The 27,653-nt window shown below is 37.9% G+C and overlaps 1 protein-coding gene across 1 annotated transcript in view; it reads right to left on the bottom strand.

The window, feature by feature from the left end:
* Positions 1-27,653, bottom strand: part of dnah5 (dynein axonemal heavy chain 5) — a 100,126-nt gene that overhangs the window by 42,680 nt on the left and 29,793 nt on the right. The window contains exons 42-64 of the mRNA XM_022753641.1: positions 27,341-27,528; positions 26,164-26,358; positions 25,127-25,261; positions 24,740-24,847; positions 24,071-24,224; positions 23,016-23,162; positions 21,201-21,442; positions 20,635-20,811; positions 19,738-19,942; positions 19,324-19,466; positions 17,977-18,111; positions 17,487-17,609; positions 16,939-17,152; positions 16,465-16,688; positions 15,276-15,474; positions 14,966-15,138; positions 14,217-14,347; positions 11,758-11,911; positions 7,229-7,496; positions 6,239-6,362; positions 5,748-5,855; positions 4,614-4,728; positions 3,594-3,770 (exon numbers count right to left, since the gene is read on the bottom strand). Coding sequence (XP_022609362.1) covers positions 3,594-3,770; positions 4,614-4,728; positions 5,748-5,855; positions 6,239-6,362; positions 7,229-7,496; positions 11,758-11,911; positions 14,217-14,347; positions 14,966-15,138; positions 15,276-15,474; positions 16,465-16,688; positions 16,939-17,152; positions 17,487-17,609; positions 17,977-18,111; positions 19,324-19,466; positions 19,738-19,942; positions 20,635-20,811; positions 21,201-21,442; positions 23,016-23,162; positions 24,071-24,224; positions 24,740-24,847; positions 25,127-25,261; positions 26,164-26,358; positions 27,341-27,528 — 3,839 coding nt within the window. The remainder of the gene's footprint in view (positions 1-3,593; positions 3,771-4,613; positions 4,729-5,747; positions 5,856-6,238; positions 6,363-7,228; positions 7,497-11,757; positions 11,912-14,216; positions 14,348-14,965; positions 15,139-15,275; positions 15,475-16,464; positions 16,689-16,938; positions 17,153-17,486; positions 17,610-17,976; positions 18,112-19,323; positions 19,467-19,737; positions 19,943-20,634; positions 20,812-21,200; positions 21,443-23,015; positions 23,163-24,070; positions 24,225-24,739; positions 24,848-25,126; positions 25,262-26,163; positions 26,359-27,340; positions 27,529-27,653) is intronic.

The raw sequence follows: 27,653 nt of genomic DNA, 5'->3' as shown, positions 1-27,653 counted from the left end.
ATGAGAAAAAAGAATAAAGTAATTTGTTATTAATTACCTCTTTCTATGACAGGACACACAATGCTGCAGTTTGACAATATAAAGCAGAGGAAGTGTGACAAGGAGAGATAGAGAGAAACAAAGAAACCATGAAGACTGAGTGTAAACTCCAACAAAATGAGAAGAGTTCTGCAAAGAGGGACAGAGCATTACCTCAAGGGATTGATTAAAATGAGAGCGAAAGCAGGAGAGTAAAAGAAAATGTCCCAGTGAGAGTTGTTTGGCTGCCTCACCTCCCCTGCCTGCTTGTCTCTTTTCCTGTTTGTACTTTCCTTATTTCTGCTCTCTCCTCTTTACTTTATTTCCACTCTGTTTTATCAGCCCAAGTGTAGTGTGAATCTCCCACCAGAGAATCAGCCAGCAGACAATCTGGTCAGCAGTCAGTCTATCAGCCAAACAAGCTTTGTTCCTTTGCATGACGGCCACTACTATGTTATAGAATAGCATTGTTACCTTTGACTTTTATATATACACTCCCCTCCAAAAGTATTGGAACAGTGAGGCCAATTCCTTTATTTTTGCTGTAGACTGAAAACATTTGGGTTTGACATCAAAAGATGAATATGAGACGAGATCAACATTTTAGCTTTTATTTCCAGGTATTTACATCTGGATCTGATACACAACTTAGAAGATAGCATTATTTGTAATGGAACACCAAATTTTTAGGTGAGCAAAAGTATTGGAACAGATAGACTTAAAATAGTGTATAAGACTTAATATTTATTTGCAAATCATTTACTTGCAATAACTGCATCAAGCCTGTGACCCATTAACATCACCAAACTTTTGCATTCTTCTTTTGTGATGCTTTTCCAGGCTTTCACCGCAGCCTCTTTCAGTTGTTTGTTTTGGGGGGTTACTCCCTTCAGTCTCCTCTTTAGCAGGTAAAATGCTCTATAGGGTTTAAGTCTGGAGATTGACTTGGCCAGTCTAAAACCTTCCACTTCTTGCCCCTGATGAACTCCTTTGTTGTTTTTGCAGTGCGTTTTGGGTCATTATCTTGCTGCATGATGAATGATCTCCCAATCAGTTTGGTTGCATCTTTCTTTAAATTGCAGACAAAAAGTTTCTGTAGACTTCTGAGCTCATTTTGCTGCTGCCATCATGTGTTACATCATCAATGAAAATTAATGAGCCCTTTCCAGAAGAAGCCATGCAAGCCCAAGCCATGACATTACCTCCACCGTGTTTCACAGATGAGCTTCTATGTTTGGGATCATGAGCAGATCCTTTCTTTCTCCAAACTTTAGCCTTTCCATCACTTTGGTAAAGGTTAATCTTTGCCTCATCAGTTCATAAAACTTTGTCCCAGAATTTTTGAGGCTTGTCTCTGTACTTTTTTGGCAAATTCCAGCCTGGCCTTATTCTTCTTGCTAATGAGTGGTTTGCATCTTCTGGTCTAGCCTTTGTTCTTTTGTTCATGAAGTCTTCTGCGAACAGTAGATTCTGATACCTTCACTCCTGCCCTCTGGAGGTTGTTGCTGATGTCACTAACAGTTGTTTTAGGGTCTTTCTTTAGAGCTCTCACAATGTTTCTGTCATCAACTGCTGCTGTTTTCCTCGGTCTACCCATTCGATGTCTGTTACTTAGTACAACAGTGGTTTCTTTCTTCTTCAGGACATTCAAAATGGTTGTACTGGCTATGGCCAATGTTTGTGCAATGGCTCTAATTGATTTTCCATCTTCTCTCAGCTTCACAATTGCTTTTTTTTCACCCATAGACAGCTCTCTGGTTTTCATGTTAGTTACACTTCTAACTATAAATGCTATAAATAAAAACTATAAAATCCAAATCTGAAACTGAGCGTAGACATTCAGTGCTATTTATTGTTTGAATAATCAATGTAATAGGACACACCTGGGCAACAATACACACCTGTCAGTCACATGTTCCAATACTTTTGCTCACATGAAAAATAGGTGTGTTCAAAATAAAAGGTCCTATCTTCTAAGTTGTGTATCAAATCCAGATGTAAATACCTGGAAATAAAAGCTGAAATGTTGATCTCTTGTCTCATATTCATCTTTTGGTGTCAAACCCAAATGTTTTCAGTCTACAGCAAAAATAAAGGAATTGGCCTCACTGTTCCAATACTTTTGGAGGGGAGTGTATATCGCTCACACCAATACATGAATCACATGTTAATACCATTCCCCAAAAAGCAGAGAAATATATTGTGATATAAGAAACTGTATTTTTCCAAACATCTCGTCTCTGGGTTACAGTAAGAGCACAAACTAGATGTAAATACTATTAAGAGGGTAAACTATAGAAATTACTCTAATGTGTCATTGTGATGTGAATAACCTGCAGATGCTCATAATAAATGCCTTGGACTCACCTGCCAGCAGAGGTGAAGCAGCTTCTTGATTGAGTCGCAAAATGTCTTTAATTTTACAACCTCAGTGCACCATAGAGCATTAAGTGACAGCTCTATTTAAAACATTCTATAGCACTTGAAAAAAACATGATCTAAAATGCATAATCATCAATCTCAACGGACTGCCCAGGGTTGCCCATTTGTAAAAAAAAAAATTAAAGTTTCCATCCACAGCAGCAAGATAAAAATTCTAATCAGGGCCCTGCCGTAGGAGATCTGTATGCAGTCATCTACCCAGGAGGAGAGCTTTAATTACAGCTCCAGGCCCAGAGCACCATGCTAACTTTAGACACACCCGCTGTTACACATACACCAGGGTGAGAAGGCAATAGGCAGAGCCTGCATGCACTTACAGATAGCAAGTCACAGAGGGCTCTAAGTGGTGCCCTGAAGCAACACAAAGTAAGAGAGCAAGAAAAATATTGGTGGGGGAGGTTTTAAGCAACACATAGTGAACACAATAAATTGCTCCAACTCACAGTTTACTGACAATTTTGAACCCTCAGGCATCTTTTAGGGCAAACCTGTGCTCAGACATCTAGGATGGCAGAGAATATCATGAGGAGCAGTACTGCATGATACAGTAGGCTTGAATGAAAGTCGTTAATTTCAGTAGATGAGGCACATGAAAATAAAGCCATATTCACACTGCATACAGGAACTCATCAATACTATGTGCAGTTATAATGTATCCTTTAAATAAAACAAATATATTCACAATAATTTGTGCACATATGCAGAATTACAGGGAATGTCCTCATGAAAATTCTTATTTCCTTTGATAATTGAAATTCTTTTTTCCCCTCTGGAAACAAAAGTAACAACAGTCTTCCTAACAGCAGCATTCCGGACAAGCTGAAGGCAACATGAAGACTCCTGTAGCACCAAAGTACGGAGAGTCATACCAATCAGGATGAGAGGATATACAGTATATAAATACTTTGTGTGGGCAGTGTATCAATCTTCAGCTCTTGTTTTTGCTTAAGTTTATAGTTGAACCTGTGCACCTGAGGGACATAAAGTTGAGGAGACACCCGGGGATCATATCATGCCAGCATGCAGTTACAGATAGTGAGTCACAGAAGGCTCTAAGTGGCGGCCTGAAGCAACACAAAGTAAGAGAGCGAGAAAAACATCAGTAGGGGAGGTATTAAGTCTAAGTCCCAGACCTGCAGTGCAGCCTCTGCCTCCTCAAGAGCTGGCCGAGCAGCTTCAAGTTTCTCCTCAGCAATGGCCTTGTCAGCTGAGATGCTGTCTACAATGGCCTGGGCCTTGTCCTTCACTTTCTGAACCTCCACCTTCACTCGCTCTGCTGCCTGGGCTTTTACTGTCACCTCCTTCAACACCTGTGTACATGCACAATATATAAACATGGCAATGAATCAATGCAATCTGGACTTTTATTGATTCTTCAGTATCAACAAAACAAAAATAATATATAATCTATTTTTTATTCTGTTATCACTATATAGACACCCCTGTATAAAACTTCAATGTCAGTTATTACTCAAAGCAAACATTCATTGACCTGAGATGTACGAGACACACAGGCATGTTGTCATGGACATGAATGACAATAAAAAATAATGATAATATATATGGTAATTTGTCTTGTTTCACACACTGCAGGAAATTCACTTAAGTAAACACTAATACAATAGATCCAAATGTATCCACTTTAAAGTCACACTAATTCCAGCAATGAACGGTTATTTACCATCTATTTTCTACTCAATTTCTATTTTTGCATAAAACTACAACAGCACTGCCTGACTAATGCAGATTCTACTTCTTATTCATGCAAGGAAACATAATTAATTTCACTGCTGTTCACATGCATCCACAAATACCTGCACATACAGCTACAGTAAATCACAAATAATCAGAATAATAAATATTCACATCCAGAAAGTACAATGCAAATACCATATTCATATATAGACAAATAATACTGTGTGACATTGCAAGTTAATTATGGACTGTGTTGCTGTTTTAATTCAAAATCTCCACTTGATTAATTCATTTTCAAATGTTAGTGAAATTCTAAGCCAACTAAAAAGGCCAAGAGTGAAAAGCATAGAGTATGTACTGTACTTCTAGAGACACTTTCTGAACCTAAACATACACATGCATGCCCACATGTACACAGGAAAATAAATAAATAAATCACCCTCCTGCCTGAAACCTACCATATCAGCCTTGTCATTGGCAACCTGTAGCTCCTTCTCTTTCACCTCCAGCTCCTTGCTGAGTGCTGCTACAGACTCTGATGCCTCCTTCAGTTTCTGGAGACCTGTGTTCATCCTAAACAGGCGAAATGTTTAACATCATCAGTTGAGCTGCATGCAATTCCAGCATAAATCTTCCTCCTTGCTACTATATACCAGACTATCTAATCAGTATCTGCATGTCTACACCTAGGCTCCCTGCTTGTTGTAAATATCTACAAAACATTCAAGATGAACTACATGTCATTCTGACTGAATCTTTCATCCACTGGACACCAGGTGGTGAAAATACTTGCACATTATTTAACAGGAAAACAGCTTTTCATCCTTGGTCGCTTCATACCATGTGTCTGCTCAGAATTCTAAATGTAATGATATTCTTTCAAGAGCTGCCATTAAATTTTGGAAGACTCAGGGAAAAACTGATGAGCTGACATGGCTTCAAAATCATGACAAAAGGAGCACAGCCATTTTATGTATTTCTCAGATCTGGTATGTGATTTAATGCTGTAGTTTATGCTGTATCCCCTCATCTAAAAAAAATAACTCATAACTGGTAGTTCTGCACTACCCCCTTTGATGAACACTTACTTCATTAGGATGCGTCTTAATAATGTGTCATCTGCCATTATAGAGTCAATAACTATTGACTAAGATTAGGGTCAATCTGTGATACAGTTTTTGAAAATCTGCCAGTGAAAACAGATGTTATTTTTCAGGATACACACTAATCATGCCTAATTACTAGTGACTAGTCGACAGTATAACTGACTTAGAGGAAGACTGTACTACAGATATAAGATTCAACAACTTTATTCATCTATCATTTATTAAACACAAGTCTTATACAATCCAACTCTAATTACCCGTAAGAGATGTAGACAGTATGTGCAACAGTTGAGGTATTGATTCCCAACCCATTTTAACTGCTGGTTTTTGCAAACATGAAAAAAGTCACTCACCTCTGTCAGTAAATTAGCATTAGAAAGGGACATGGAAAGATGTGGAAAAAGGAAAAAAAATAAAAAATAAAAAAAGAAGGGCTCCAGTACATGCAATTGCAAACAATTCAATTATTCCTTTAAGTCTGTTTACCTGTTGGCAAGTGTCTGGACTTCAGACCTCTTCTCCTTATAGATGGACTTGTAGCCCTGAATGAAGGACAGGTAGGACTTGGGTGTGACATGGGTGGAGCGTCGGTATCTAGGTTTCAAAATAGATTAACACAGGGTTAATTTCATATAATTTTAAAAAGGAGAGTCATCAGCACAATGATTGAACCTTAACTACTAACATTTAGTATAACTTTTATTTATCCTGTTACTAGTAATCAATATGACCTTTATGCTGAAAGTCTTTTAAAAAAGAAATTTCTCTGGTGCACACTTGGGCCTAAAATCATATTGAAAAACACATTTTGGGCTGCCCCGGTGGCCTAGTGGTTATGGTGCTGACCATTAACAGGAATGACCCCAAATCATGGACAGCGATTGCATGTCACATCCAATCTCTCTCTCCCCCAATTTCCTGTCATCTATCTGCTATCAGCTTTGTAATAAAGTCATAGATGTAATAAAATACTATACCGCTGGAAGTAGTCCACACATTTCTCTGCCACACCATCCTGGAAGGAGCCCATGCACTGAACTACCTCACTTTTGACCTGGGGTGAACAGTCGATGTCATAGACAGACAGGAAGTGCTCTGAAACTAAAGGAAGATGGAGGAAGACGAATGACAGAGAGATAGAGACGGGAATTAATTGGAGGAAAACACACAGTGGAGAGTGACAATTGGTTACAGAAACCAGATCGGAAATTGTAAACATATCCAACACTAAGAAATTCTAACTGATTTGTTTTCCACACTGGAATTACTGTGGGACAATATGGATTACTGGCTTTTGTACATCTATTACTATAACATCTATGCCATATTCCTGATGGATTCAACAAACTGTGGAATGGAAACAGAAGGAAAGAGCAGGAGGAGATAATTGGAAAATATTGACATTTTCACAACCCATTTTCTAAAAGCAAACTGACAGTGCCTCCAACAGATGTGCTGAAAGAGATTGGTTTTTCAGGACAAAATGAGCCACACTGATTTACAATTGCTAAGAAAAATTAAGACTTATTTTGTCTAATGTATGTGCATGAAAACTCAAATTATGATCTACAGTATATCAGTGTGATTAAAACAACGCATTAAGCAACACAAGATTAAGAAGAGAACAATGATAGACAACTGTTGTCATGCTGCTGGGATTTACTGCTGCAATTTCCACATTCCAGTCATCTAGACAAGACAATTTGAAAATTTCTAGTTTTCTTCTGACTTTCAGTAATTAAAGCACAAGGACAAGATAGTTGACAAACTGACTGAGTGATAAATGAGTGTTATAATATCCCAGTTAAATCTGACTTCACAGCATCAAGAAAAAAATAACAGCAGCCACTCTAAACAGAAGATGATGTAGAATACAAGGATGAAGCACTGTAAATAATGGGCAACAAATGTTACCATTAGATAGGCAAATCATATCAATTTAAATCAAATTTGTCTGTGAAACGTACCTGCAACAAGAGCGTCCTTGGGCCAGCGACTGAACCAGTCCATGGTGCAGCCAGATATCAATGCTGGAAACTTTAATGCCCGGTTGCGGAACTTTTCTCCAACAGGTGAGAAGCACAGAACAACATGAAGATTATGTCGGACTCGTGACATGAAATACTCGTACAGGTTTTCATTGGTCGGTGGTCGCCTGGGAGACTCTCGCTTCATAACGGGGATGAGATCACTGAGGATCTCGTCAATTTCATCACGAGCAAACAAGTTGGACACCTGAGGACAGAAATACACATGTATTTATGTCATTTCTGTCACTGATGTCACAATAATGTCTTAATTGATGATCTACCCATCTATTAGTGTGTGTGAGTATGTGTGTATATTAAAGGTGAGCAACCTTTCTACATGATAAGTTAATCTTTGTTAGTACCAGAAATATTGATTGGACTGTGTTAATCAATGGAACACAGAACTGTTTCACCTTTTTTTTTTTATGTATATAGATGTTTACTTTTAGGTCAGGTATAAATATAAGCACTGTATGTTTAGAATGGCAAACAATTTCTTAATTAACCTAGGTTTTCAAATATTAATTTGTGTGTGAGGCACATGGAAAATAAGTGACAAGAAGATTAAAAGATTTTCAGTGAAGCACAATGTGAAATAAAAGTTCTCCCAATATATAAAGTTGTAACATGTGGAGATAATCATATGTAGTTAGGCACTTTAATATTAAGTATGGATTTAGCCAACAATTCCACAGTACAACAACAGAATTAAAATATTTTTCTATTTAAAACTTTAAATACTGATGATTTTCAATTCCTATTTTGGAATTGAAAATCCCAAAAATATATTTTATCACATACTAAACTTTCCAATTTCTCCCTCTCACTTTTGTCACCTCTGACATTTGCTTGACCTCTTAATTTCCTCGTGATTTCCCTTTACAACAAAAGTACAGTTGATATTTAATTGCTAAGCAGCTGGTAAGCAAAACTAATGATGTTTACTGTGATGCAGCCGCAGGAAACGATTTATTTATATTTTCTTAGCTTGGATAGCTGGATTTTAACTGGGAATAGAAGATGATTTAAATTAAATATGGGCTTTTTTATCTTTTGATTGGTTAGGCACAAAGCTACAAGCACTTGTTGAGGCCTCCCTCATTTTCTCTGTACTACTTAAACCTCATGGTGCGAAAAAAAACAAAAACTGCTGTTTGCTATCTGGGGTGTTGTAGTTAGAAGCACCATGTCTCTAACCATCTGCTGGTTTCTCTCACATAAACAACAACCTCACACTAACAGCTCGCTCTTCCTTTTTGTTTCTCATCCCTGTCACCACAGTCACTGTCTCTCACACACAGTCATCCTAACACGTCTGCAACACAAAATTCTCTCTCTCTCCAACATACACAAACCTCTCACCTAAAATAAATAACACTGCAACACATACACCACTCTCCCCTAGTCCCCACTTCTATTTACCTCCCCTGATAAAGCAGCTGCTGCTTAAATTTTCATCCAGCCAGGGAGGTAGAGAAAGGGTGGGAGAGGAGCAGGTGGAGGTGGTGGATAGAGATGCTACCATGAGGAGCCAGAGAGAGCATGATAAAACAAAGGAAGATTAGAAAAGAGAATGAGCAGAACAAAATGGATGAGGATTGAAGAAGAGCAAAGAGTCAGAAATCAGTTAAAAAGTAATTGCACATGCAGGGATTTGTGTTACATTGGCTGCCCATAGTGTTGATGAACTGATTTGCTCTATATTAATAAATATTGAACATAAACAGAAAAACTTGAGAATGAATAATGATAATGAAAATGTAGCAAAACCTTCTGCATTGTATATCATGCATAGTAGTGTGGAGGATAAAGTATAACTAGCATGGTCTGCTATGATCAATTTGGCTCTAGCTTGAAGCAAAGTTAAGCACAAATTAAGAACTAGTCTTAAGTCTAGCAATGACAGTGCTTGTGCCTTTTTCAATAAAAGCGGTATTGCGGTATAAACAATATTGTAATACTGGCAGAAGAAGGGAAAGTCCAGTGTTTACACATGTCTCCATTGAAGTGCTTGCCAGTCATCATGTGATGTTCATGTGAGGGAACCAGTACAAAGGAGAAAGGAAGAAGAAAATAAGGATACAGACTGATTGGCAAGTGTAAAATCTAACAATGAGAGTTCATCACAGCAACAACGATATTAAATATTCTTTAAAACCATTTTTCTCCCTATCTTTACAATTATCTCTCTGACTAATTATTAGCCCAATGACTAATTACTTCTTTCTTTGGTAGTAGTAGGTTAATTTAAAATAACTCTAACTCTAAAATACATTACTCATTACATTACTCTAAAATACAACATTACTCATGTTGCATTAAACAACAAAAACAAATTTTTCACCAATCAGATGCTCAGATTCTTAATCTTCATAGTATTCTTCATAAAGAGCAATTGACTGCTGATGTTGCTGACTGTGAGAAGAGTTTTTAAAAGGTCAAGTCAGCACTGAGAAATGTGCGTTAGCAATTGGAAAAAAACAACTGTTAAAAAGGGCCTGTTTTCACAGCTTGTTGCTGCCATCGCAATAACTTGATTAGAACATCATTATATCTCTTCACAACATAAACATCTAAGCAGTGGGAGCTGGGAAGAGAGGGATAAAAGGAACTAAGACTCGTACAGTATATCAGCACAGAGCAGCAGTACAGTAGAAGTAGCAGCCTGATGGAGAAATAACTGGGGTGAGATATTGTATATAATTTAAACAGCTTGACAGTGGCATGTGTAAAATAATATTTAATTATAAATGTAAACCCACACCCTAAAATGTGTTGAGTACAGCATCTGTTGAATACAACACCTGGCCTAATGCAATAGTAGAATGTGCTTTGAGGTACAGGAGGAGGTGGGGAAGAGGAAGAGACAAAGAAGACAACAATGAAGAGTAGAATAAATGGAGGAGGAGGAAGGGAAGGAGGGGGAACAAGAGAAGATGGAGGAGGCAGAACAGGAGAAAAGCCAGAGGGAAAAAACAGACATTGAGAGGAAGAGACATCACAAAAACATGAAGGTGTGGAGGAGGAAGAGTACAGTGAAAATTGTAAGAGGAGAAGAAAGTAAGATCTAAGAAAAGTGCTGTGGAAATGCTTTGTTTGCCCCAGTTACACCACAGCTACTGCATCCAGTACAGTGGATAATTCTGGGACTGCCGTAGAGAAATGTGCAAACAGTGGCACTTGACCTTGAAGCTACCTGCTGCTATCGCTGCTGTTAGAGAGTCATACAGGAAAAAAACCATTCTGCAGCTACAGTGCAGAGTGCTGCAGTACAAAAAAAGACCTAGGTCTATCAGTCTCTTCTGTCAGTTACAGCTTCAATTCATAACATCTAAACTGATGACAAAATAATTGTGAAATGCTAACCTATTGAGAAGGAAAATGCAATTTGCTTTTTAATTTGTTTGAATTAAGATAAACTGCACTATTCATAATCCATATAGTATAGACTACATGGTTGTCTCTTTTCTCTGTTGTCACTGCTTTGGTATCACGGTCATATCATGTTTATTTCACTCAAAGGTGAGTGCCAGCTGTCAGTTTCAGCAACACAACAAAAGTATAATCAAGGCTTTTGGAGATAATATGAATTTAAGTATTTGATTTAATGCAGCACGGTAGGCAACACCAGTGTGCAACCACAGTAGGTTATGTTTTTGTTTTGATCATCAAAATATAGACGTAACAGTGCATTCATTAAAACATAATAAATCAGAGGCACATTAGTGCAATGGGAGAAAGAGATAATCCATCATTTTCTACCACTCTTATTCATGTATTTAGCCAAAGATAGGATGTTTCCCATTTCCTATATTATTCTGACAAATTCTACCAATAAGCAACACTTAATATGTATGTGATATGATGCTATACATGTTTAAGGCATGTGCTGAGGAATATTTACTTGATCACATCATTATTAAATTGATTTTGTAGTATTAGTAGTGAAATTATTGTTTTATGCAATATTTGTGAGTTCCTCTCTCTGTGCTTATTCTATGTTTCCATTTGGCCCTTCTGACACCATTTACAGTAACATCAAACAATAGCTAATGGCTTGACCACCAACCATGCCCAAAATTTGGGTGTGACTTTTTGACTAAGACCAGGGTTTCACTTGGTTTTGATCCTGAAACATTGTAAACATTGTTTTTTGTGTCCCACAAATGTAATTTTTAGTCTAGAAAGCTGCTCATGTGGTCACCCCTTTATATTTGTACTATTGCAACTTTTTCTTCCTACCTGAGAGCACCAAATCAAAGGGGACCTGTTGCTGTGAGGGCACGTCATAAATTGAACTCTTGAATTGACTCTTAGAATCTATGGCCAGGAAAATCAGCTGCTTCTGAATATCTTGTTATATGTATTTCACACATTCATATGTGTATATTTTACATTAAATCTAAGTTAAACATGCATACATGTGTGTGATTCTGTGTCTTTTTTTCCATGTGTGCACTCCTGACCTCTCCAGATGACAGGACATTGTTCATGTACTCGAGGAAAGACTCGTCTTTGATTTCGTTGTCAGTGAAGATGAAGCTGATGCCTTTCCCATGCTGGCCAGCTGTTCTGTACAAGCCCTTCAAGTCATCCATCAGGTTGGCTGTGTTGTATGAGCTGGTAAAAAACAGAATGCATAAAATAAACTGACTTTTTTTCCTCTCTCTGTTATTGTTATATGAAACAAAACTGACGGGGGGGGGGTGTGTGTATACAGTGTGAGGGTTTGAATAAATTGGAATATGTGAATGATGTTTGAGTTGGGAGTGATGTACTTTTTTTGTGATAGCATTGCATTGCTGTGGCAAGTAACAGTTCAGTGCATTCACTTTGCATAGATAGAGCCTTTAAAAATGACATTAATCTATATCTGTAACATATAAATCTGATAATTAAGATCATTACATAAATGTCTATGATCAAATTATACAACAACAGTAATCTGCAAAACTGACTTTGGATATGAATATATTGTGTGCTGCAATCAAAACAGTGAAAGGGCAAAACATTTAATCATTCACTGCATTGTAATGGAGCTGTGTGCAAACACTGACAGGTGCCATTTAGATTTCCAAGTTGTGGGTGGTTTTACTAGTTGAAGTATTAAAAAGAAAAATATGAACAGTGACAGATTTCTGATTTGAAATGTGGTAAAGAAGCAAACAGTGTCCTAGTTGTTTGTTTTTGAATGTGTCTCCTTTTTTGTGTTTGTGTGTGTGAAATTGAATGAATTTTAGAGAGGGAAATTAAAAATAAACAAGAGTGTAAAAATGGAAGATCAATGGGTGGAATTAATTGCATGAAAATATGGGAGAAAAATCAAAGAAAAAGATACATATCTAGCAAGAGAATGACAGAGTTAGGATGGCAGAGTTCATAGGGCTAGTTCACATGAGAGTAATGAGAAAGTTTACATTGCACAGAAAGAGACTGCATGTGTAAAAGAGATAACTATACTGGATGTGCAAGCGAAAGGCAACAGTCTGAGTGTTAGAGAAAAGAGACAGCAGAGAAAAAAAGAAGGCAGGGAGACATATAATCGGGGTGCCTGTTTTCTCCAGAGGCCTGTGAAGCCAAGAGGAGAAACACAAAGTCCATTCATATTAATACCAAACATTAAAACCTGTTAGGAAAAGAGCAGATGGGAAATATGATGGCAACAAATGCACACAGGGACTGAGAGAGAAAAACATTTGACAGGTTGGGAGAGCGAGAGAGAGGCCAAACAATGAGGCATACAAAGTTTAGGACAGAACAATCAGAGAAACATGACAGTTGAAGCAAAGGTGAATCAACTACACTGAAGAGACTCATAGTCCATAGTTCAATTATATTCTTTGACAGAAGCCTCAACTGATGAGGGGCCAGAGCTGTAAAGATATTATACAATCAATATCAATCTAATTCATCTTCTTTCAATTATTAATACATGCTTATTGCAGCTCCTGGAAGATGAATCTTTCTCAAATGTCAGAGCTGAGACAGAATTTATTCATGTTCTGTAAAAACAGAGTATGTTGGTTTTGATTTATTATCTACTGGGTATATTTGTTTTGTTTTAGTTTTTCTATTGTGATTTAATATCTGCCGAGACCAGGATGAGTGAAGAGACCTGCAGCCCCTTGGTCATAACAAAACAACAAAATATCTGTTTCAAGTTTAACCTAATTCAAAAAGGAATGATACTATGCTTGAGAAATAGCTGTGGCCTGACATATGATTATAATAATATAATAATTCAAACTGAAAATAGATGGTATTGCAGGTTAGCTAAGCAATGTCTGAACTTTAGTCTGAAGATATCCACATGAGGGTTCTTTGAGCCAGCACACTATGGGTAAAGTTTTAAATGCAAAGTGACTCAGTATCATTTCAAACTCATGGACCATAAACAACATTTATTGTAGCTACAATAAAGATTGACGCTCTTGCGAAAAAAGCAAAGCATATTTCTTGCCTCATATATATTCAGAGCCAATTTTTAAGGATAATTAAGGAGAAATTTTACTTTTCCAAAGCAGCTGTTTAAGTCTGAAAATCGAAAGAATGATCAATGACAGCCCAGTGTGGAGCATTTGTGAGGGATGTGTTCATGATGATGCCAGAGTGAAATCGAGCACTTGCCAATCATCCTTTTTACAGCTTACATGAAATTATTAAGGAAATCTTATTCAAGGAAAATACATGTTGTACATCTTGCCAGATATTAATGATCCAATAAAATGTGTGCTGGCATTAACTTTAGGTGTTTAGGTGTTACTGCAACTGTTTTATGACTTGATATTAGATAATTGATATCATCATCAGGTTACAAGTAAGATATGGTTAGTGTATATGGATAATAACTATGTGGTGTGTGTGTGTGTGTATACAAGCTTAAACATCAACTGTGTGCACATAGACCCACTGTACTGAGCATTACCGTGTAAGAGTGATCTGGAAGATCCTGTATCCAGCTATGAATGAAGCCAGTCTGGTCAGGCTCTGTTTGCCTGATCCCCCAACACCCACCAACAAGGCATTACCTCCAGGTGTCCGGATTATTCTAGACACCTACGTAAACAAAATCAGACATACACTAAAAACTAGGATGAAAGTTCATATATGTGTGACAATTTGTATGTGAGAACCAGGGAAATAAAACAGCAAGGGAGACAGAGAAGGACAATTTTTGAGTGCAAGTGAGTAAGCAAGAAAACATGAAAGCTCCTAAAATCAAGTTGTAAAGTAAAACTGGCAGAATATTTTTGGGCTTGAAGGTGGTCTACGAATATCAGAGGACTTCCAAATTTAAGAACCTTGACCATTCAATTAAAAAAAGGACATTTTTATACATGTTTGTTGCACAGCCAGAGACGGAACTCCAAAGGGGTGTCTGTCTCTACTAGATGTGTAGCTATTTGCTTGGTAACACCTCAGCCATAACAATTTCATAAGCTAGTAATATCTCAAGGCTCTGTCTCTGTGTTTGTTTTGAGTTTGGCTGAGTGTGACTTTTTTTTTTTATGTACACTTTAATTTACCTAATTCAAAATGCATATATACTAACCATTTTACAATACTTTTTGTTCTATTCTGTCACATCATATAGTTTTCTGCTAATAGTACAATTTCTTTACTTTAATCACACTAGTGTAGCTAAATCATAAAAGAAACACTTCTGTAGAATACCTTGACCAGATGTATCATAGCATCCTGAAAGAAGACCATGTCCATGCCAGTACCCCTGATGCTCTCATTGTAATGGCTCAGGAACATGTTCAGACGGTCTTTCAAACTCTCAAATGATTCGATAGGCTCGTAGACCTTGGGCAAATCAAAGTCTGAATCTTCTGGCTCCTCCCCTGTCATGAAAGAATATTCTAAATTAAAATGATCACAGTAAAATAGCAAAGTATTTGTAATTTTTAAAGAGAAAACAACAGCACTGCTGACATTGTCTAGTCTTGTCTCCAGATGTTTCATGTTGATTAATCAGTACCTGTAGCCTCGGGTGCGTCTCGTAGGAAGTCAACAAAGTATCTGTCTACTTCATAATCCACTATGTTTTTGTGCTCCTCGCCCAGCTCCTCCTCTACCAGCTTTGCCAAAGACTGGTCAAACCACTCCACGTCCTCAGGCATGGTAAATCTGTCAGCTATGACACGTTTGCACTCGTGCTTCCACAACGCCAGCAACACCTGGAAATTATTTTCATGTATTAGTGCTGTCCTTCCAGCAAATAAGGTCAGTCTATCAGTCTATCAGCTACCTACAAGCCAGAATGACAGGTGTGGTGATAATGGAGAAACTTTCATTCTTTAGTGGAATCATTGTATGAGTTTGATGACGAGGTAAAAAAGATTTAGATGAGCAAAGAAATTCATTAAGCCAGACATTGATTAGATCTATTGATTGTAGAAATCCGCACATACAGCACCTCACCATGAAATAAAAGCCTGGGAAAGTTGTATTTATATTTTATACCCCAGTATTTTGTTCGAGTGGTTTAGTTTACTCTAAGTCTTGTCTACTGTAGTTCAGGTCTTCTGAGTTGAGTTGGCTGCCTCAGCAGTTATGTCGAGCATGTTTGCCTAGACTCTGGGCAGCCTGAGGTAAAAGATATATTTCATTTTATTCTATTATTCAGTGCAGCCACAAACCAACAGAGAGTTAGCCACCTCAGCAAGAATTCAGCTTGCAATGCCAGAATTTCCGATGTTGATTTTTTTCCCATTTTATTCTTACAAACCAAAAAAACATTTCTATCCCCTCTCCAGTATTGTATCTATATTATATCACAATATATCATGTAGTCACATAGTGACTCTACTAGATAAGAAAAGGGGTTGATCATCAGGTTGGTTATGCTATTCTGCTGTATTACACAGTATTCTGCACCACATTTTGCTATGCTACTATACACTACTTTTTTGTACTTCACACATACAACCAGACCACTGTTATTGTGAAGTTTCAATTTACTTTAGATACAACAAAGCACTGCCAGTAGTCATCCCCTTTCACTGCTGTCACTGCAATACTGTCCCTGCCTGAAATATTTTTTAATGTTCATTAATTCTTGTAAAAACTCGCCATATCTCAAATCTAGTCATGTTAACCATTTTCTTAATAACATGACATTTTAAGGATCAGGGTAAGTTAAGTGAACGTTGCTTAAATCTTCTCACCGGGACAGAGTTGACCACCTCAGCGCTGGTATTGAGCATGCCTTGCCACACCCTGGACAAATCCCTCAGGTTGAAGATGTAATGGAACTTAGCAGGCGTTGGAAGCATCTTGACCTTGGTCAACTGCCAGAGATGGCGAGTCAGAGACACCAGGCAGGGCACGGTGCTGCGGACTTCCTCAATGAAACCACGGCGTGCACAGAAGTGGCCCTCACCAATCACACCTACAGCAAGAAAGTGACCAAAGCATAGACACTGTGCATACTGTGTGGGTAAAGAAATTAAAATTTGAGCCCACATTTATCAGTTCATTATTGTAGCAAGAAATACTAACATGTATTACTTAAATTGCAAATAAAATGCTTTTCATTATTAGTCCTTATCTCACTACAGTATTAGTAGTATTTTAGCAAGATGACAGTCTTATCACTATATGTCTTGATTCTACTGCACTGTTACACTGTTTTTACTCACCAAATATCTTGTCTATGGAGGAATTAGAGGGCAGAGTACAGTTAAAGATGGAGAACTGCCTTTTCAATCTCTGTGGGATGTCATTACGTCCTCCTCCTGGATGGATCATAGCTGCCAGGAACTGAACATCCACAATATTGGTGAATTCTCCTGGCTTCTCCAGATTGAAGAACCCATTCTGCTCCATCAGCTGCCGGACTATCTCATTAGTCACCTATGATGGAGGGCAAAACGGTAAGAGCTTAAACCAAAAGGACTTTTATTTGTTATCAGTTCATGTTAGTGCACACCCTTGCTGTTAGCATGAGTTAATTTAACTTTATAAATTACATCATTAAAATGTGTAAAATTAAACTGCCTAAAATTTCATTTCATTAAAAATTACTTGAACTTAATAATGCTTTGTTTTAAATTATCTTTCATGGTTTTTCAGGCCAGAGAGACAAAATGAGAGTCCTATCATTAATTCAAATACATATATATACTTAAAAGGGATATGTTATGTGTTTTCATCCTGTTATGTTAATGATGTTAAAATCATCCAAAACCTGGTCTCCCCACTCGTTGATGACAGGCATGTTGATATCATCAATGAAAATGGACATTTTCTTCCCTGCAGGGGGTCCATAAGTGGTCCCCATCCTCTTATCCACATAGCTCTCAACTGTCCTCTAAAAAGAGAAACAGGGGAAGCAAAGAAAAAAATAAGACAACACATGGTGGCGAAAAAGATAAAAGTGAGGGAAAGACAAAGACAGAGGAAGGATCTATTAAGTTCCACTCAGACATAATCCATTGTGACAGATTGATCAATGGGCAGCTTAGCCATGTACAGAAAAAAAGACAGTGTTCCTTCCTCCAGCCTGCACATTATTCATCAGACCAGACACTGATCAATATGACTTCACAAGTTCATGATAATCCAAGACAAGTCAACGCAGATGTAGAGCTTTCACTGTCAGAAAAAACTGCAAAGAGTGGTACAATGAGCTGCTGAATCTAAATTAACAGGATTGTAGATTGATGGTTCTGCTTTACCTGGAACATGAGTGGTGTGGTAGCAGAAGAGAAGTTGAGACTCTTGCCAATATGGGTCTCAGGATCATATTTTGACATGTAGCCTTTGATGATAACAGTCTTGGCTGTTCCTTGCTCTCCAATCAGCAAAACGGCCTAGAAAAATGTATAGTCTTTTTATCAGGCTAAACTTTCATACAAGACAAAAATCTATCTGCTAAATTTGCTCTCCAATCTTAATGCAATTTCCAAGCGTTAAAAACTTCTAAATGGCAGTGGCATAACAAAGGAGATACTGTATGTACTCAAAGGTCAATAGATATTTAAAAAAAAGCAGTGAAGACGAAGAAATACGATAAGAGGGAGACATTTTTAAAGTGCACAATTATGAACTTTAATACTCTTGTTTGAAAAGGGCCTGAACTTCAGTGATTAGTAATCACTGTCAATTATTCATTATGACTACCACAAATTGGTTTTGACTCCTCACAGATCGATTTGTTAAAACAATGAGTTCACTGATGACACAGGCTTGTGTATAGCTACAAGTTAAAATTTCAGAAAGCACTGTGAATAAGAGCTAACAAATCCAATAACACTATAAAGCTTCAGTCTAAGACCAGTTTGCCTTTGGGAGTATTACATGTTCTCATCTGATCCCAAATGACTGTTAATGGTAAAGCCTGTGGTAACAGACAAAGAAGGTGAAGCTAATTAAAAATAATGCTGTATGAGTTTATTGTCTGTGTACCAGCCATAAAAACTACTGATATCATAGACATTTATTACAGTTGAACTTATGAAATAACCTTTTTCTCAAATCAGTACATTCTATTCACAATTTAAACCGATCAGCCTCTGGGGGGGAAAAAAAGAAAATTAAATGTACCTTGTAAAAAATAAATAGAATTGAAAGAGCTTCCAGAATGAATGGAAGCAAATGAAATCTCATCCCCACACAAACCATTTCTTTACAAACGCACCAGCATACAGAAGCTCCCCAGTTTCCTCTAGTGGCATTATGGATCTAATGACACTTACACACACACGTATCCACACAAGCAATATGATGAATGCCACGTGGTGGAGCATTTTATGGGCTTTTAAGTAGAGTATTGACCACAGTATTTTAATCTGGTCTTTCAGCAGAGCCATGCTGCATCCAGCCATTCTGCCATGTTATTGATCTGAAGTGTGTTCATTTGTGTGTGTCAGGAATAAATGAAGCATTATACATTGAAAAGAGAAGAGATTAAATTGGCTCTACCCTCTCTAAAACTTTATCATAAAGCTTAAAAAAGCTATAAAGAGGGACTCGTACACACATACATATATACATACATATACACACACACACACACACCTCACCTTGCCCTGCTTTGCGATGGTGTGAATTAGGAAGTCTGTTCTAACATTGTCCACATTGGGGACCAAGATGGAGCTGTACTCTGGGGTGATTTCAGATGGATAAACATATTCCTCCACTCTGGTGCTCCAGTGGATCCACTGACCTTGAAGTAGGAAAAATGAGCATACATTAAACAGATAAACCATAGTGTAGAAATAAGCACATAATATGACGATATGATGATGATGATGCTTCCAGGCTGTTTTCCTATTGGAGAAATATTTTCTCATGTCACTGTATGATGTGATAAACCTACACCTGCTGCCAAATTAAAGTGCAACATGAGGCCTAATTCCGCTTGTCAAGTAACAGCTTTGATATTCCCTGGCAGCTACTCAACAGGTGATAGCATCTGTTTATCAATGCATGCATACCATCTGCTGTGACATGGTAGTCAAACATGGTATCCTCGCTGTCACAAGAAATCTCTGGCAAATTCAGATGGATACTGTCATTCGCTCTCAGCCAGATATCCATCCTCCTCCGGTCAGCCAGTTCAAGTAAGGCTCCAATGCTCCACATCAGGGCAAAGACATACAGCCGCTCCAAGTGCTCTCTGGATAAGTCACCACATTGCTCCTGTAGAGTAACAACTATTAAACTTCAAAGACTATTGAAACAACCAAAGGTAAAAGAAGAGGGGAGTACATCAATAGTAAGAAAGAAAAATATTTTTAAAATTCTGCATATGTCAGAGTTCTCACTTTTTATCAAGTTTTATTGGCTTGAACACAAAAAATAGGTCAGAGCCTATCAGCATGTATCAAAGTACCCATAACAGGTCAAAATGTTTGCCTACAAGGTAGTCTCAACGGGGGAATGCAAAGTTTCCCAGGCCCTCCAAAACATTACTGAATTCAAGGGAAAAACAATTCTTGCATCTAAAATAAAGCTACTTAACCATTGAGTGATGTATTAACTAATCATTACTAATGAACATTACTTCAGTTGTAAAGATGGCTCTAACACCAATCAACTTAAGAAGGAACAAGATAAAAACAGAATTTATTTCTGCTTGTTAATGCTTTTATGGCAAAGTAGTTCTGCTGGTGGTGTCAAATTGGCTATCCTTCTGAATTTAAACAGGTGTTTTTCTTGTTTTGTTTTGTTTTTTTTTGGGGGGGGGGGGGGTGATTTATTGTCTTCTATCGATATAAATTTCATCTTTTACTGCAGTAGCCATTTCATCTTGGCAGGATGGATTAACATCTTCACCATTAAAATATACAGTAAGTGCTGTATGAGTGGAGTCAGACTAGTTGTAACATTACCTTAGGTGGTATGAGTCCCTGCAGCATGTTGATGCACTGCATGATGACAAATGCCTCTAGCATGTCCATCTTGAACTCTAGGGACTGCACACTGAAGCGGTAGAGCTCAGAAAAAGAGGAAGAGAAGAGCTCCCTCAGCACCTCTGCCTCCTGAGGGGAGCGTTTCTTCAACCAGCCCTGAGAGTAGCAAGCACATCACAGCAGTTAGTTAAGATTACATGAAAAGGTTCTGTGGCCCAGTTATATGTTGTTTATTTATAGCATTCAGATGTAGTGTAGCAAAAATGTTAAATCCTCTGAACCAACAACTGAAAACTATTTTTCTTGCAGGAATCTGGACTATCTAATTATTTCACCTTTTCAGGCATTTTTAATTTACACTGAAGAATGTTAGAGTATCATGTCTATAATGCTCACATCCATTCAAAGGATAGATCCACACTGAAAGAATTCACTGTGTACTAACGTAGATTTTATTTAGCAGTTATGACTACAATATATCATACCATAAAAAACACAATTTTCTAATAATGGTGGAGCAAAAAGCTTTTATTTAGTTTATTCACCTCCAGTATGGGGCTCCAGTTGAGCACAGATGAGCTCATGAACACCATTCCATTGCGTGAGACAGTGGCTGGAGAGGCATTGTCGATATTATGTGGCTCAAAAACCACCTTACAGTTTGGGGCCATGGGTATACGGTCTCCATTTGCCAGAGTAAGAGTTCTGTTGTCATCCAACACAGAGTTTAGGTTCTCAATCCAGATGGCATCGACTGGTCCATCCAGGACTATCCAGATGTGCTCCCCTGAGAGAGAAAACATTGTTTTTTTTTTTTACAATAGATATAGTTGAGGTAAACTGCTGTGTCTGTTCAGTAGGGAGTCACCAACTTGCTTTTATGGACTGGCTCTACAATATAAAAACAATGTCATTAGTCATTATTTTGCAGGGAACAGCAGAGCTGAAACCGTTTTGTGACGGCCCCAAGGCCTCTACCAGGGCTTTTACATGTTGTTGCTGTGTTGTGTGTCCTGTATTTTCATGTTGCAGGTTCCTGGTTAGGTGGAGCTGGAGGCTATCAGGGAAGGGGACGCAGTTCGCCACTGTCCTCCACATAGATTATAAAAGACCTATACATCCTGGCACTCAGGAGGCTCCCTCCTCCTTTGCACCATATTGTCTTCTGTTTGAGTTTTGATTTTCTGTTCAGTTAATTCAGTATTTTTTTTGTTAGTCTGGTGCTTGTTCCACCTGCCAGCCTTATTTGTTGAAAATGCCATTTTTGTTACCTTAATTAAGTAAAAACTAAATTCTGTTAAATAAAAATCGTTTGTTTAAGTACATTCTACGTGTCTTCCCTTATTTTCCATGTCAGTAAAAATCACGCAGTACAGCTGCTGGTCAGTAATGAATGTGGTTCATGCTAATGTGAGATTACTAGACATTTGGTCTGATGCAGATGAGTAATGTTGCTCCGTGATCACTGACCTGATTTCTGTGGTACTAAACAAAAGGACTATTGAACAAAGTCATAGTAATTCATTATTAACATGACTGCTTACACGCACATGAGCCATCAGTTCTACCCAAGTTATTAAAATAGATAAGGCTCAGGAATCTGTTGCTGCACTAGTATTACAATGCAAATCTATTGTATTTTCACAGGGCATTTATTTTCCTTGTAGAATATATCACTCTGGAGTTTTAGCTCTGTCACATCATTTACCTTTCTACACTGGATTCCTGTCTGCTCAAAGAAACAAGTGCACAAATCAACAGCATGAACAGCAAACAGCTGCACAAAGGCAATTTACAGACATAAGCAATGCATCCTGTTTAAAGATATGCATAACAGCACATACTGAATACATCAGATGCATATTTTGACACATAAAAGCAAACACATAATGTATATTCAGCCCAATGCACACATACATTATTAATGACGTGTGTAGGCATAGGTCTGAGTAGAAAGATAAAACAGCTGTTGGTGCCGCTTTGAACTACGGATGCAAGGATGTCCCAAGATATTTAAACTTCTCTGCAATGTAATAACATAACTGGTTTTCCCAAAGTTCTCAAAGGAAAAATAAAAGAAATATCATAGATTTTAATACCAATTAATCATTTGAGGAACCATTTCTTGAAACAGGAGGAGATTCCTCTCAACGATTTTCCCGTCTCTCTTTTTATATTAACTTAGCAGAGAGGATGCTGTTATGACATAATGCTAATGAAATATTTCTGAGGATTATAAGTTCATTTACATGAACTGCAACAAATGGTCATTTATAATCAGTTATAATTTAAAGTTAATTAATGTCAGCTCATCTCACCTCCAGGAATGAAACCAATACTGAGTGATGAACTTTTCTGACCTTTCTTTGCTCTCAGTGTTTTCCTCCACAGCGTAGAGAAGATGCCATCAGTCCAGTCGTTTGTGGCCACGTCCAGGCGACCAAACATCTGAGGGGCTGTAATGGCTTTGGGGTTCATGCGCATCTCTCTGTGAGGCTGACCACACTCTGGGAGAAGAAAGGTAGGTAAATCTAACACATAAAATTTTATTAATACAACAAGATGAACACAAAGAACAATATTTGCACAATGATTTGTGAGGTGGCATCTCAAGTTTAATGGCAGAAAAGATTATTCTTCAGTGTCCGCTTTGTCTCTCTTTCACACAGACAAACAAGTTTCAAGTTTTGGTTTATTCTGAGTTATTTTTCGGGCGCATTTATGCCTTTATTTGACAGCAGCAGTGGAGTGAGATAGGAAATGCAGAGGGAGTGAGTATGGGAATGACATGCAGAGACAAACCAGTGATCTGTCACTGAGGGATTTTATACCCATTTGGTATGCACTCTAACCACTCGGCTATCATGTCACCCCAAGTTTCAAGTTCTGAACATAGAGTACTGTGCAGAGGTTTCAGGCACTAAAATAAAAATACTATTCATGGCATTATTTTTGAAAGCATCCTCTCTTTTCTTTATCAGTTAACTTAATAGAAAGTGCAGTAAACATAAAAAAAAAAAACCTACATCAAATCAATTTTTGCATAAAATCAATATTTGATGTAGTGGTACAGTTTTTCACAGAACTTGGCAGGTAGGTTGTTCCAAACATCTTGCCACAGTTCTGTGGATTCAGGCTGTGTCAGTGTCTTCTGTTTGTTCATGTTATCCCAGACTGACTCGATGTTGAGATCAGGGCTGGGTGTTGCAGGACCCCTTGTGCTTGTTGTCTCTGAATATAGTTCTTTATGACTCTGGCTGTATGTTTGAAGTTAATGTCTCATGCTGCAGAGTGAATCTGGGACCAATCAGATGCCTCCCTGATGGTACTGCATGTTGGATAGGAATCTAAACATCTAAAGTGCCTAAACTGTTTGTACAGTACTGTACATCCCAAAACATGCATGAAACCCTACCTGTCATAGCTCTCATCAGTGTGTGTATACAAGTTGTCTTTCCGGCCCCACTGGGACCCAGGGCCATCATGCCATGCCGGACCCTCTGAGTCTCAAACAGCTGGATTATCTTCAGCTTCCAAGGAAGGTGACTTATAAGACCTGCATCCTCAACCTGGGGGAATATAATTAATAACCATGTATGTATACAAAGTACAGTGACATGATCTGGAATGATACTGTTAAGACAGCATATTATACTGTATGATAATCACATACAGGTGCACACATATTTAAAGAAGATACATGCAGAGATACAAAGACAAGCATACATTAATGGATAGATGATGGCACATAACAGTGAGAGACATACACATGACAATGTTGTAATCTAAAGACCTAAAATTTTACTTTATCTCTTACTTTGTATTTTCTCTGCACTATTCGCCACAGTTACTTAGGTTAGGTCCTTGACAAATGGTAAATGACACCATTCATATCCCTTTGGGTGCTGTATCTTGAGGCGGTTAGGAGTGACATTAAAGATACAATGGTCTCACAGTCCATTAGTCTTCTGCCTGGCTTTACTTTTTCCTCTCCTTCTTCACTCACTCCCTCTGTATTCATCCCATCCCTGTATCCCATTGAATTTCTCTGGCATAGACAAACTCATCCCTCACTCCCTCCTACCTGTTTGTCAATGGCAGCCTCTAGCTCAGGGTAGCCTGCTTTATCAAGTTGGATTCCCGGGAAGAGGTCCTCAATTAAGCTCAGGAAGAGCGGCTCATCCTCATCAATCTAACAAACACAGAAATGCATACACAGTGACCCAAGTTAGCAAAAACCCACACAAAAAAACAGAAAATAATTCATCCTAAATCTATCTAACTAATGAAACTGTCTGCTCTGTTATGATTATTTTATGTGTTATCAAATCAATAATTTACTCTTTTTTGCTATTATCAGCTCATGAAAATGTATTGAAAGAAATTTACTTGGTTGTTCTATTCTCCAATTTTGTTTTGCAATAGTAAGATTATCTATCGGATGCTATATTTTATTCTATTCTAGGCTGACCAGTTTGGAGAGATTCATGTCCCTGAGGACCCTCATGACGATGGTGGACTCTGTGTCACTGGGGTTGGCTCGCTTGGCTGCTCCCAGTGTTCGCAGAACTGACAGGATGTTCCGTAGGCCAAAATCATAGTGAACCTGGGCAGTCAGAGAGAACAGTTTGATTTACTTTGATATCACTGGATTCATCCTAATAAGTTTGCAAACCAGCCTTTTCTCTATTCTGCCTTTGCTGCAAGCCTCGGCAAGAAGCATTTAAACATTTAGTATTTCAATGATACTCACACCACAATTAAATAATAATGCAGTTGATAAGAAAATGAATGAGTCACAGACTAGTAATTGTGATGCTCTCCACTGCAGGCACTAGGTGACTTTTAAACCTTAGCATCCGTTTAAAGATCTCTCTCACTCTCTCTCACACACTCTCTCACACACTCTCTCACACACTCTCTCTCTCTCACACACACACACACACACACACACACTTATAAGAACATTACATAGATTACATTTACACCACATTTCCTGGAGACTTACCCTAACCTTAACCACTGACCCAAAACCCTTTCCTTCAAATGCGGACACAGCTTTTGTTTTGGATCTTAAGAACTATAATTGTGAACTGCATTTTCCATTTGTACCTGCATGACAAGGCACAGATGTGCTCAATTTGATACTGTGAGAAGCCCTAGGATTCCCTCAAAGGTGTAGTGACCCAAAGCTTGGCTTTATCACTTAATACTTGCAGTTTATATGAGTGTGAATAAAATTACTCTTTTCTCCATATTCAGTATTTTTGGCCTTGTTGTGCCTTTGCATTGTATCTACTGCAATCCACCCAATAAATGAAGCAACTGAAATACTGTAAATAGAAAAAAAGTGTGATAGGGAAGTTACCAAAAGCTGAAGTAAGGTTTTAAAATCTAAAAGTCTAATAACAAACCAGAAAAATACCCAAGTATATAGTTTCTAATCATGTGAGACAAGAAGAGAAAGTGTCACATTTTGCACCCAAATCTTTTTTTTTTTTTTTTTACCTGTTTGGAAAGTTGCTCCTCACACAGCTTGTAAAGAGTGAAGAACTTGCGGGCCAGCTCCATGTTGTCTATAAACCCACAACTTGCCAGTTTTACCCTTATAATGATCTGACGGTCAGGAACCATCATGGCCACAGAGCGGAAGTTGATCTTCAGGTTCTCCGGAAGCTCCTGGCGACCTGCATAACCTGGGTTCTGATTATAAAAGCAGAAGAGGAGTTTAAAATGGGTTGAAAATAGGCACACTTTTGATGATAATTATGAGGACAATGTAACATTGAATATTGTATTACATAGAACATTTAGATATCAGATTATACTGTTTCAAATAATGCATCAAATAAATACAAAAAAGCAAGCTTATGCAATATGTACAATTTACAACACATCGATGTACATTGCCTGCAGTCTCTTTGTATTTACTCATGATGGTTGTACACCAAAATCTACGAACTACAAAAAATGTGTTAAAAAAAAAGTTAATACTGGATCATCATTAATGTTCATAGAAAACACTATCCTTCAGCTACTTAAATCCCTATGGACACAGCTCAGGCCCTCCTCCCCCCAGAGGTTGACTTTGATTATTGTCTCTATACACATATATATGTGCATGCATTACTCACTCACACTTATCTTGTCATAGGACAGTTTTAGGGACATAACATAGACTTACTTACACACACACAGTTCTGACCCCTCTCCCCACATGGGAGCTGGAGAATTATTGCACCATTCTCTGTTTAATGACTTGCCTTGGGATAGCAACTGTGCCAAAGGAGATAAAGTGATCCAACTATTAATGTATGAGGAGTATGGTAATGAACACTGGCTAATATTATTATTATTAAGAGGCAGACCCTTGTGTTGAATATTGTACAAACTGGTTTGTCAAGTAAGACATGGTCCAGGTCGATTTCATTCAGCTACACTCATATCTTAAATTATTATATTATTTATAGCATATTGCATCCTCTCTAGTTTTTTCCTTGGATTTTAATTGTATCTTCATGCTATAAATCCAGCAACTAAAACCAGAGGTTCTTGTGATGTTACTTTGTGCACACAGGCTTGTGTACCCAGGTGCATGAACCAGCTTCTATCTTACATGTAACTTTCTACAACAGACAACCTAACATGGCAAAGCATAACATTATAGTTCTGTTGTGTCACCAACCATGGTAAGGAAGATACCAAACTCAGGGTTCATATCCACATTATCTCCATCAGTGAAGACAAAGTTTTTGCGGCGTTCCTTCTTGCAGGTGAGAACTATCGCAATCTGCTGGGCTGCCACAGACAGAACCGGGAGATTGATGCGGTTGAACTCGTCAAAACAGCCCCAGGAACCAGACTGAGCCAGACCTGGAAATCAGACACATGCAATTTTATGGAGCAGGACTTAACTTCAAAATATTCAATATACCCAGTTGTTCCTTGTCTAGTTATGATTGATGAAAAAAATCTGTAGTCCTCACTTATACTGAAAC

Source organism: Seriola dumerili, unplaced genomic scaffold (genome assembly GCF_002260705.1).
Source record: "Seriola dumerili isolate Sdu_G_001 unplaced genomic scaffold, Sdu_1.0 BDQW01000191.1, whole genome shotgun sequence".
NCBI lineage: Eukaryota > Metazoa > Chordata > Actinopteri > Carangiformes > Carangidae > Seriola > Seriola dumerili.
Note: the sequence above shows the minus strand (reverse complement) of the source record. Positions and strands in the feature narration are given on the sequence as shown.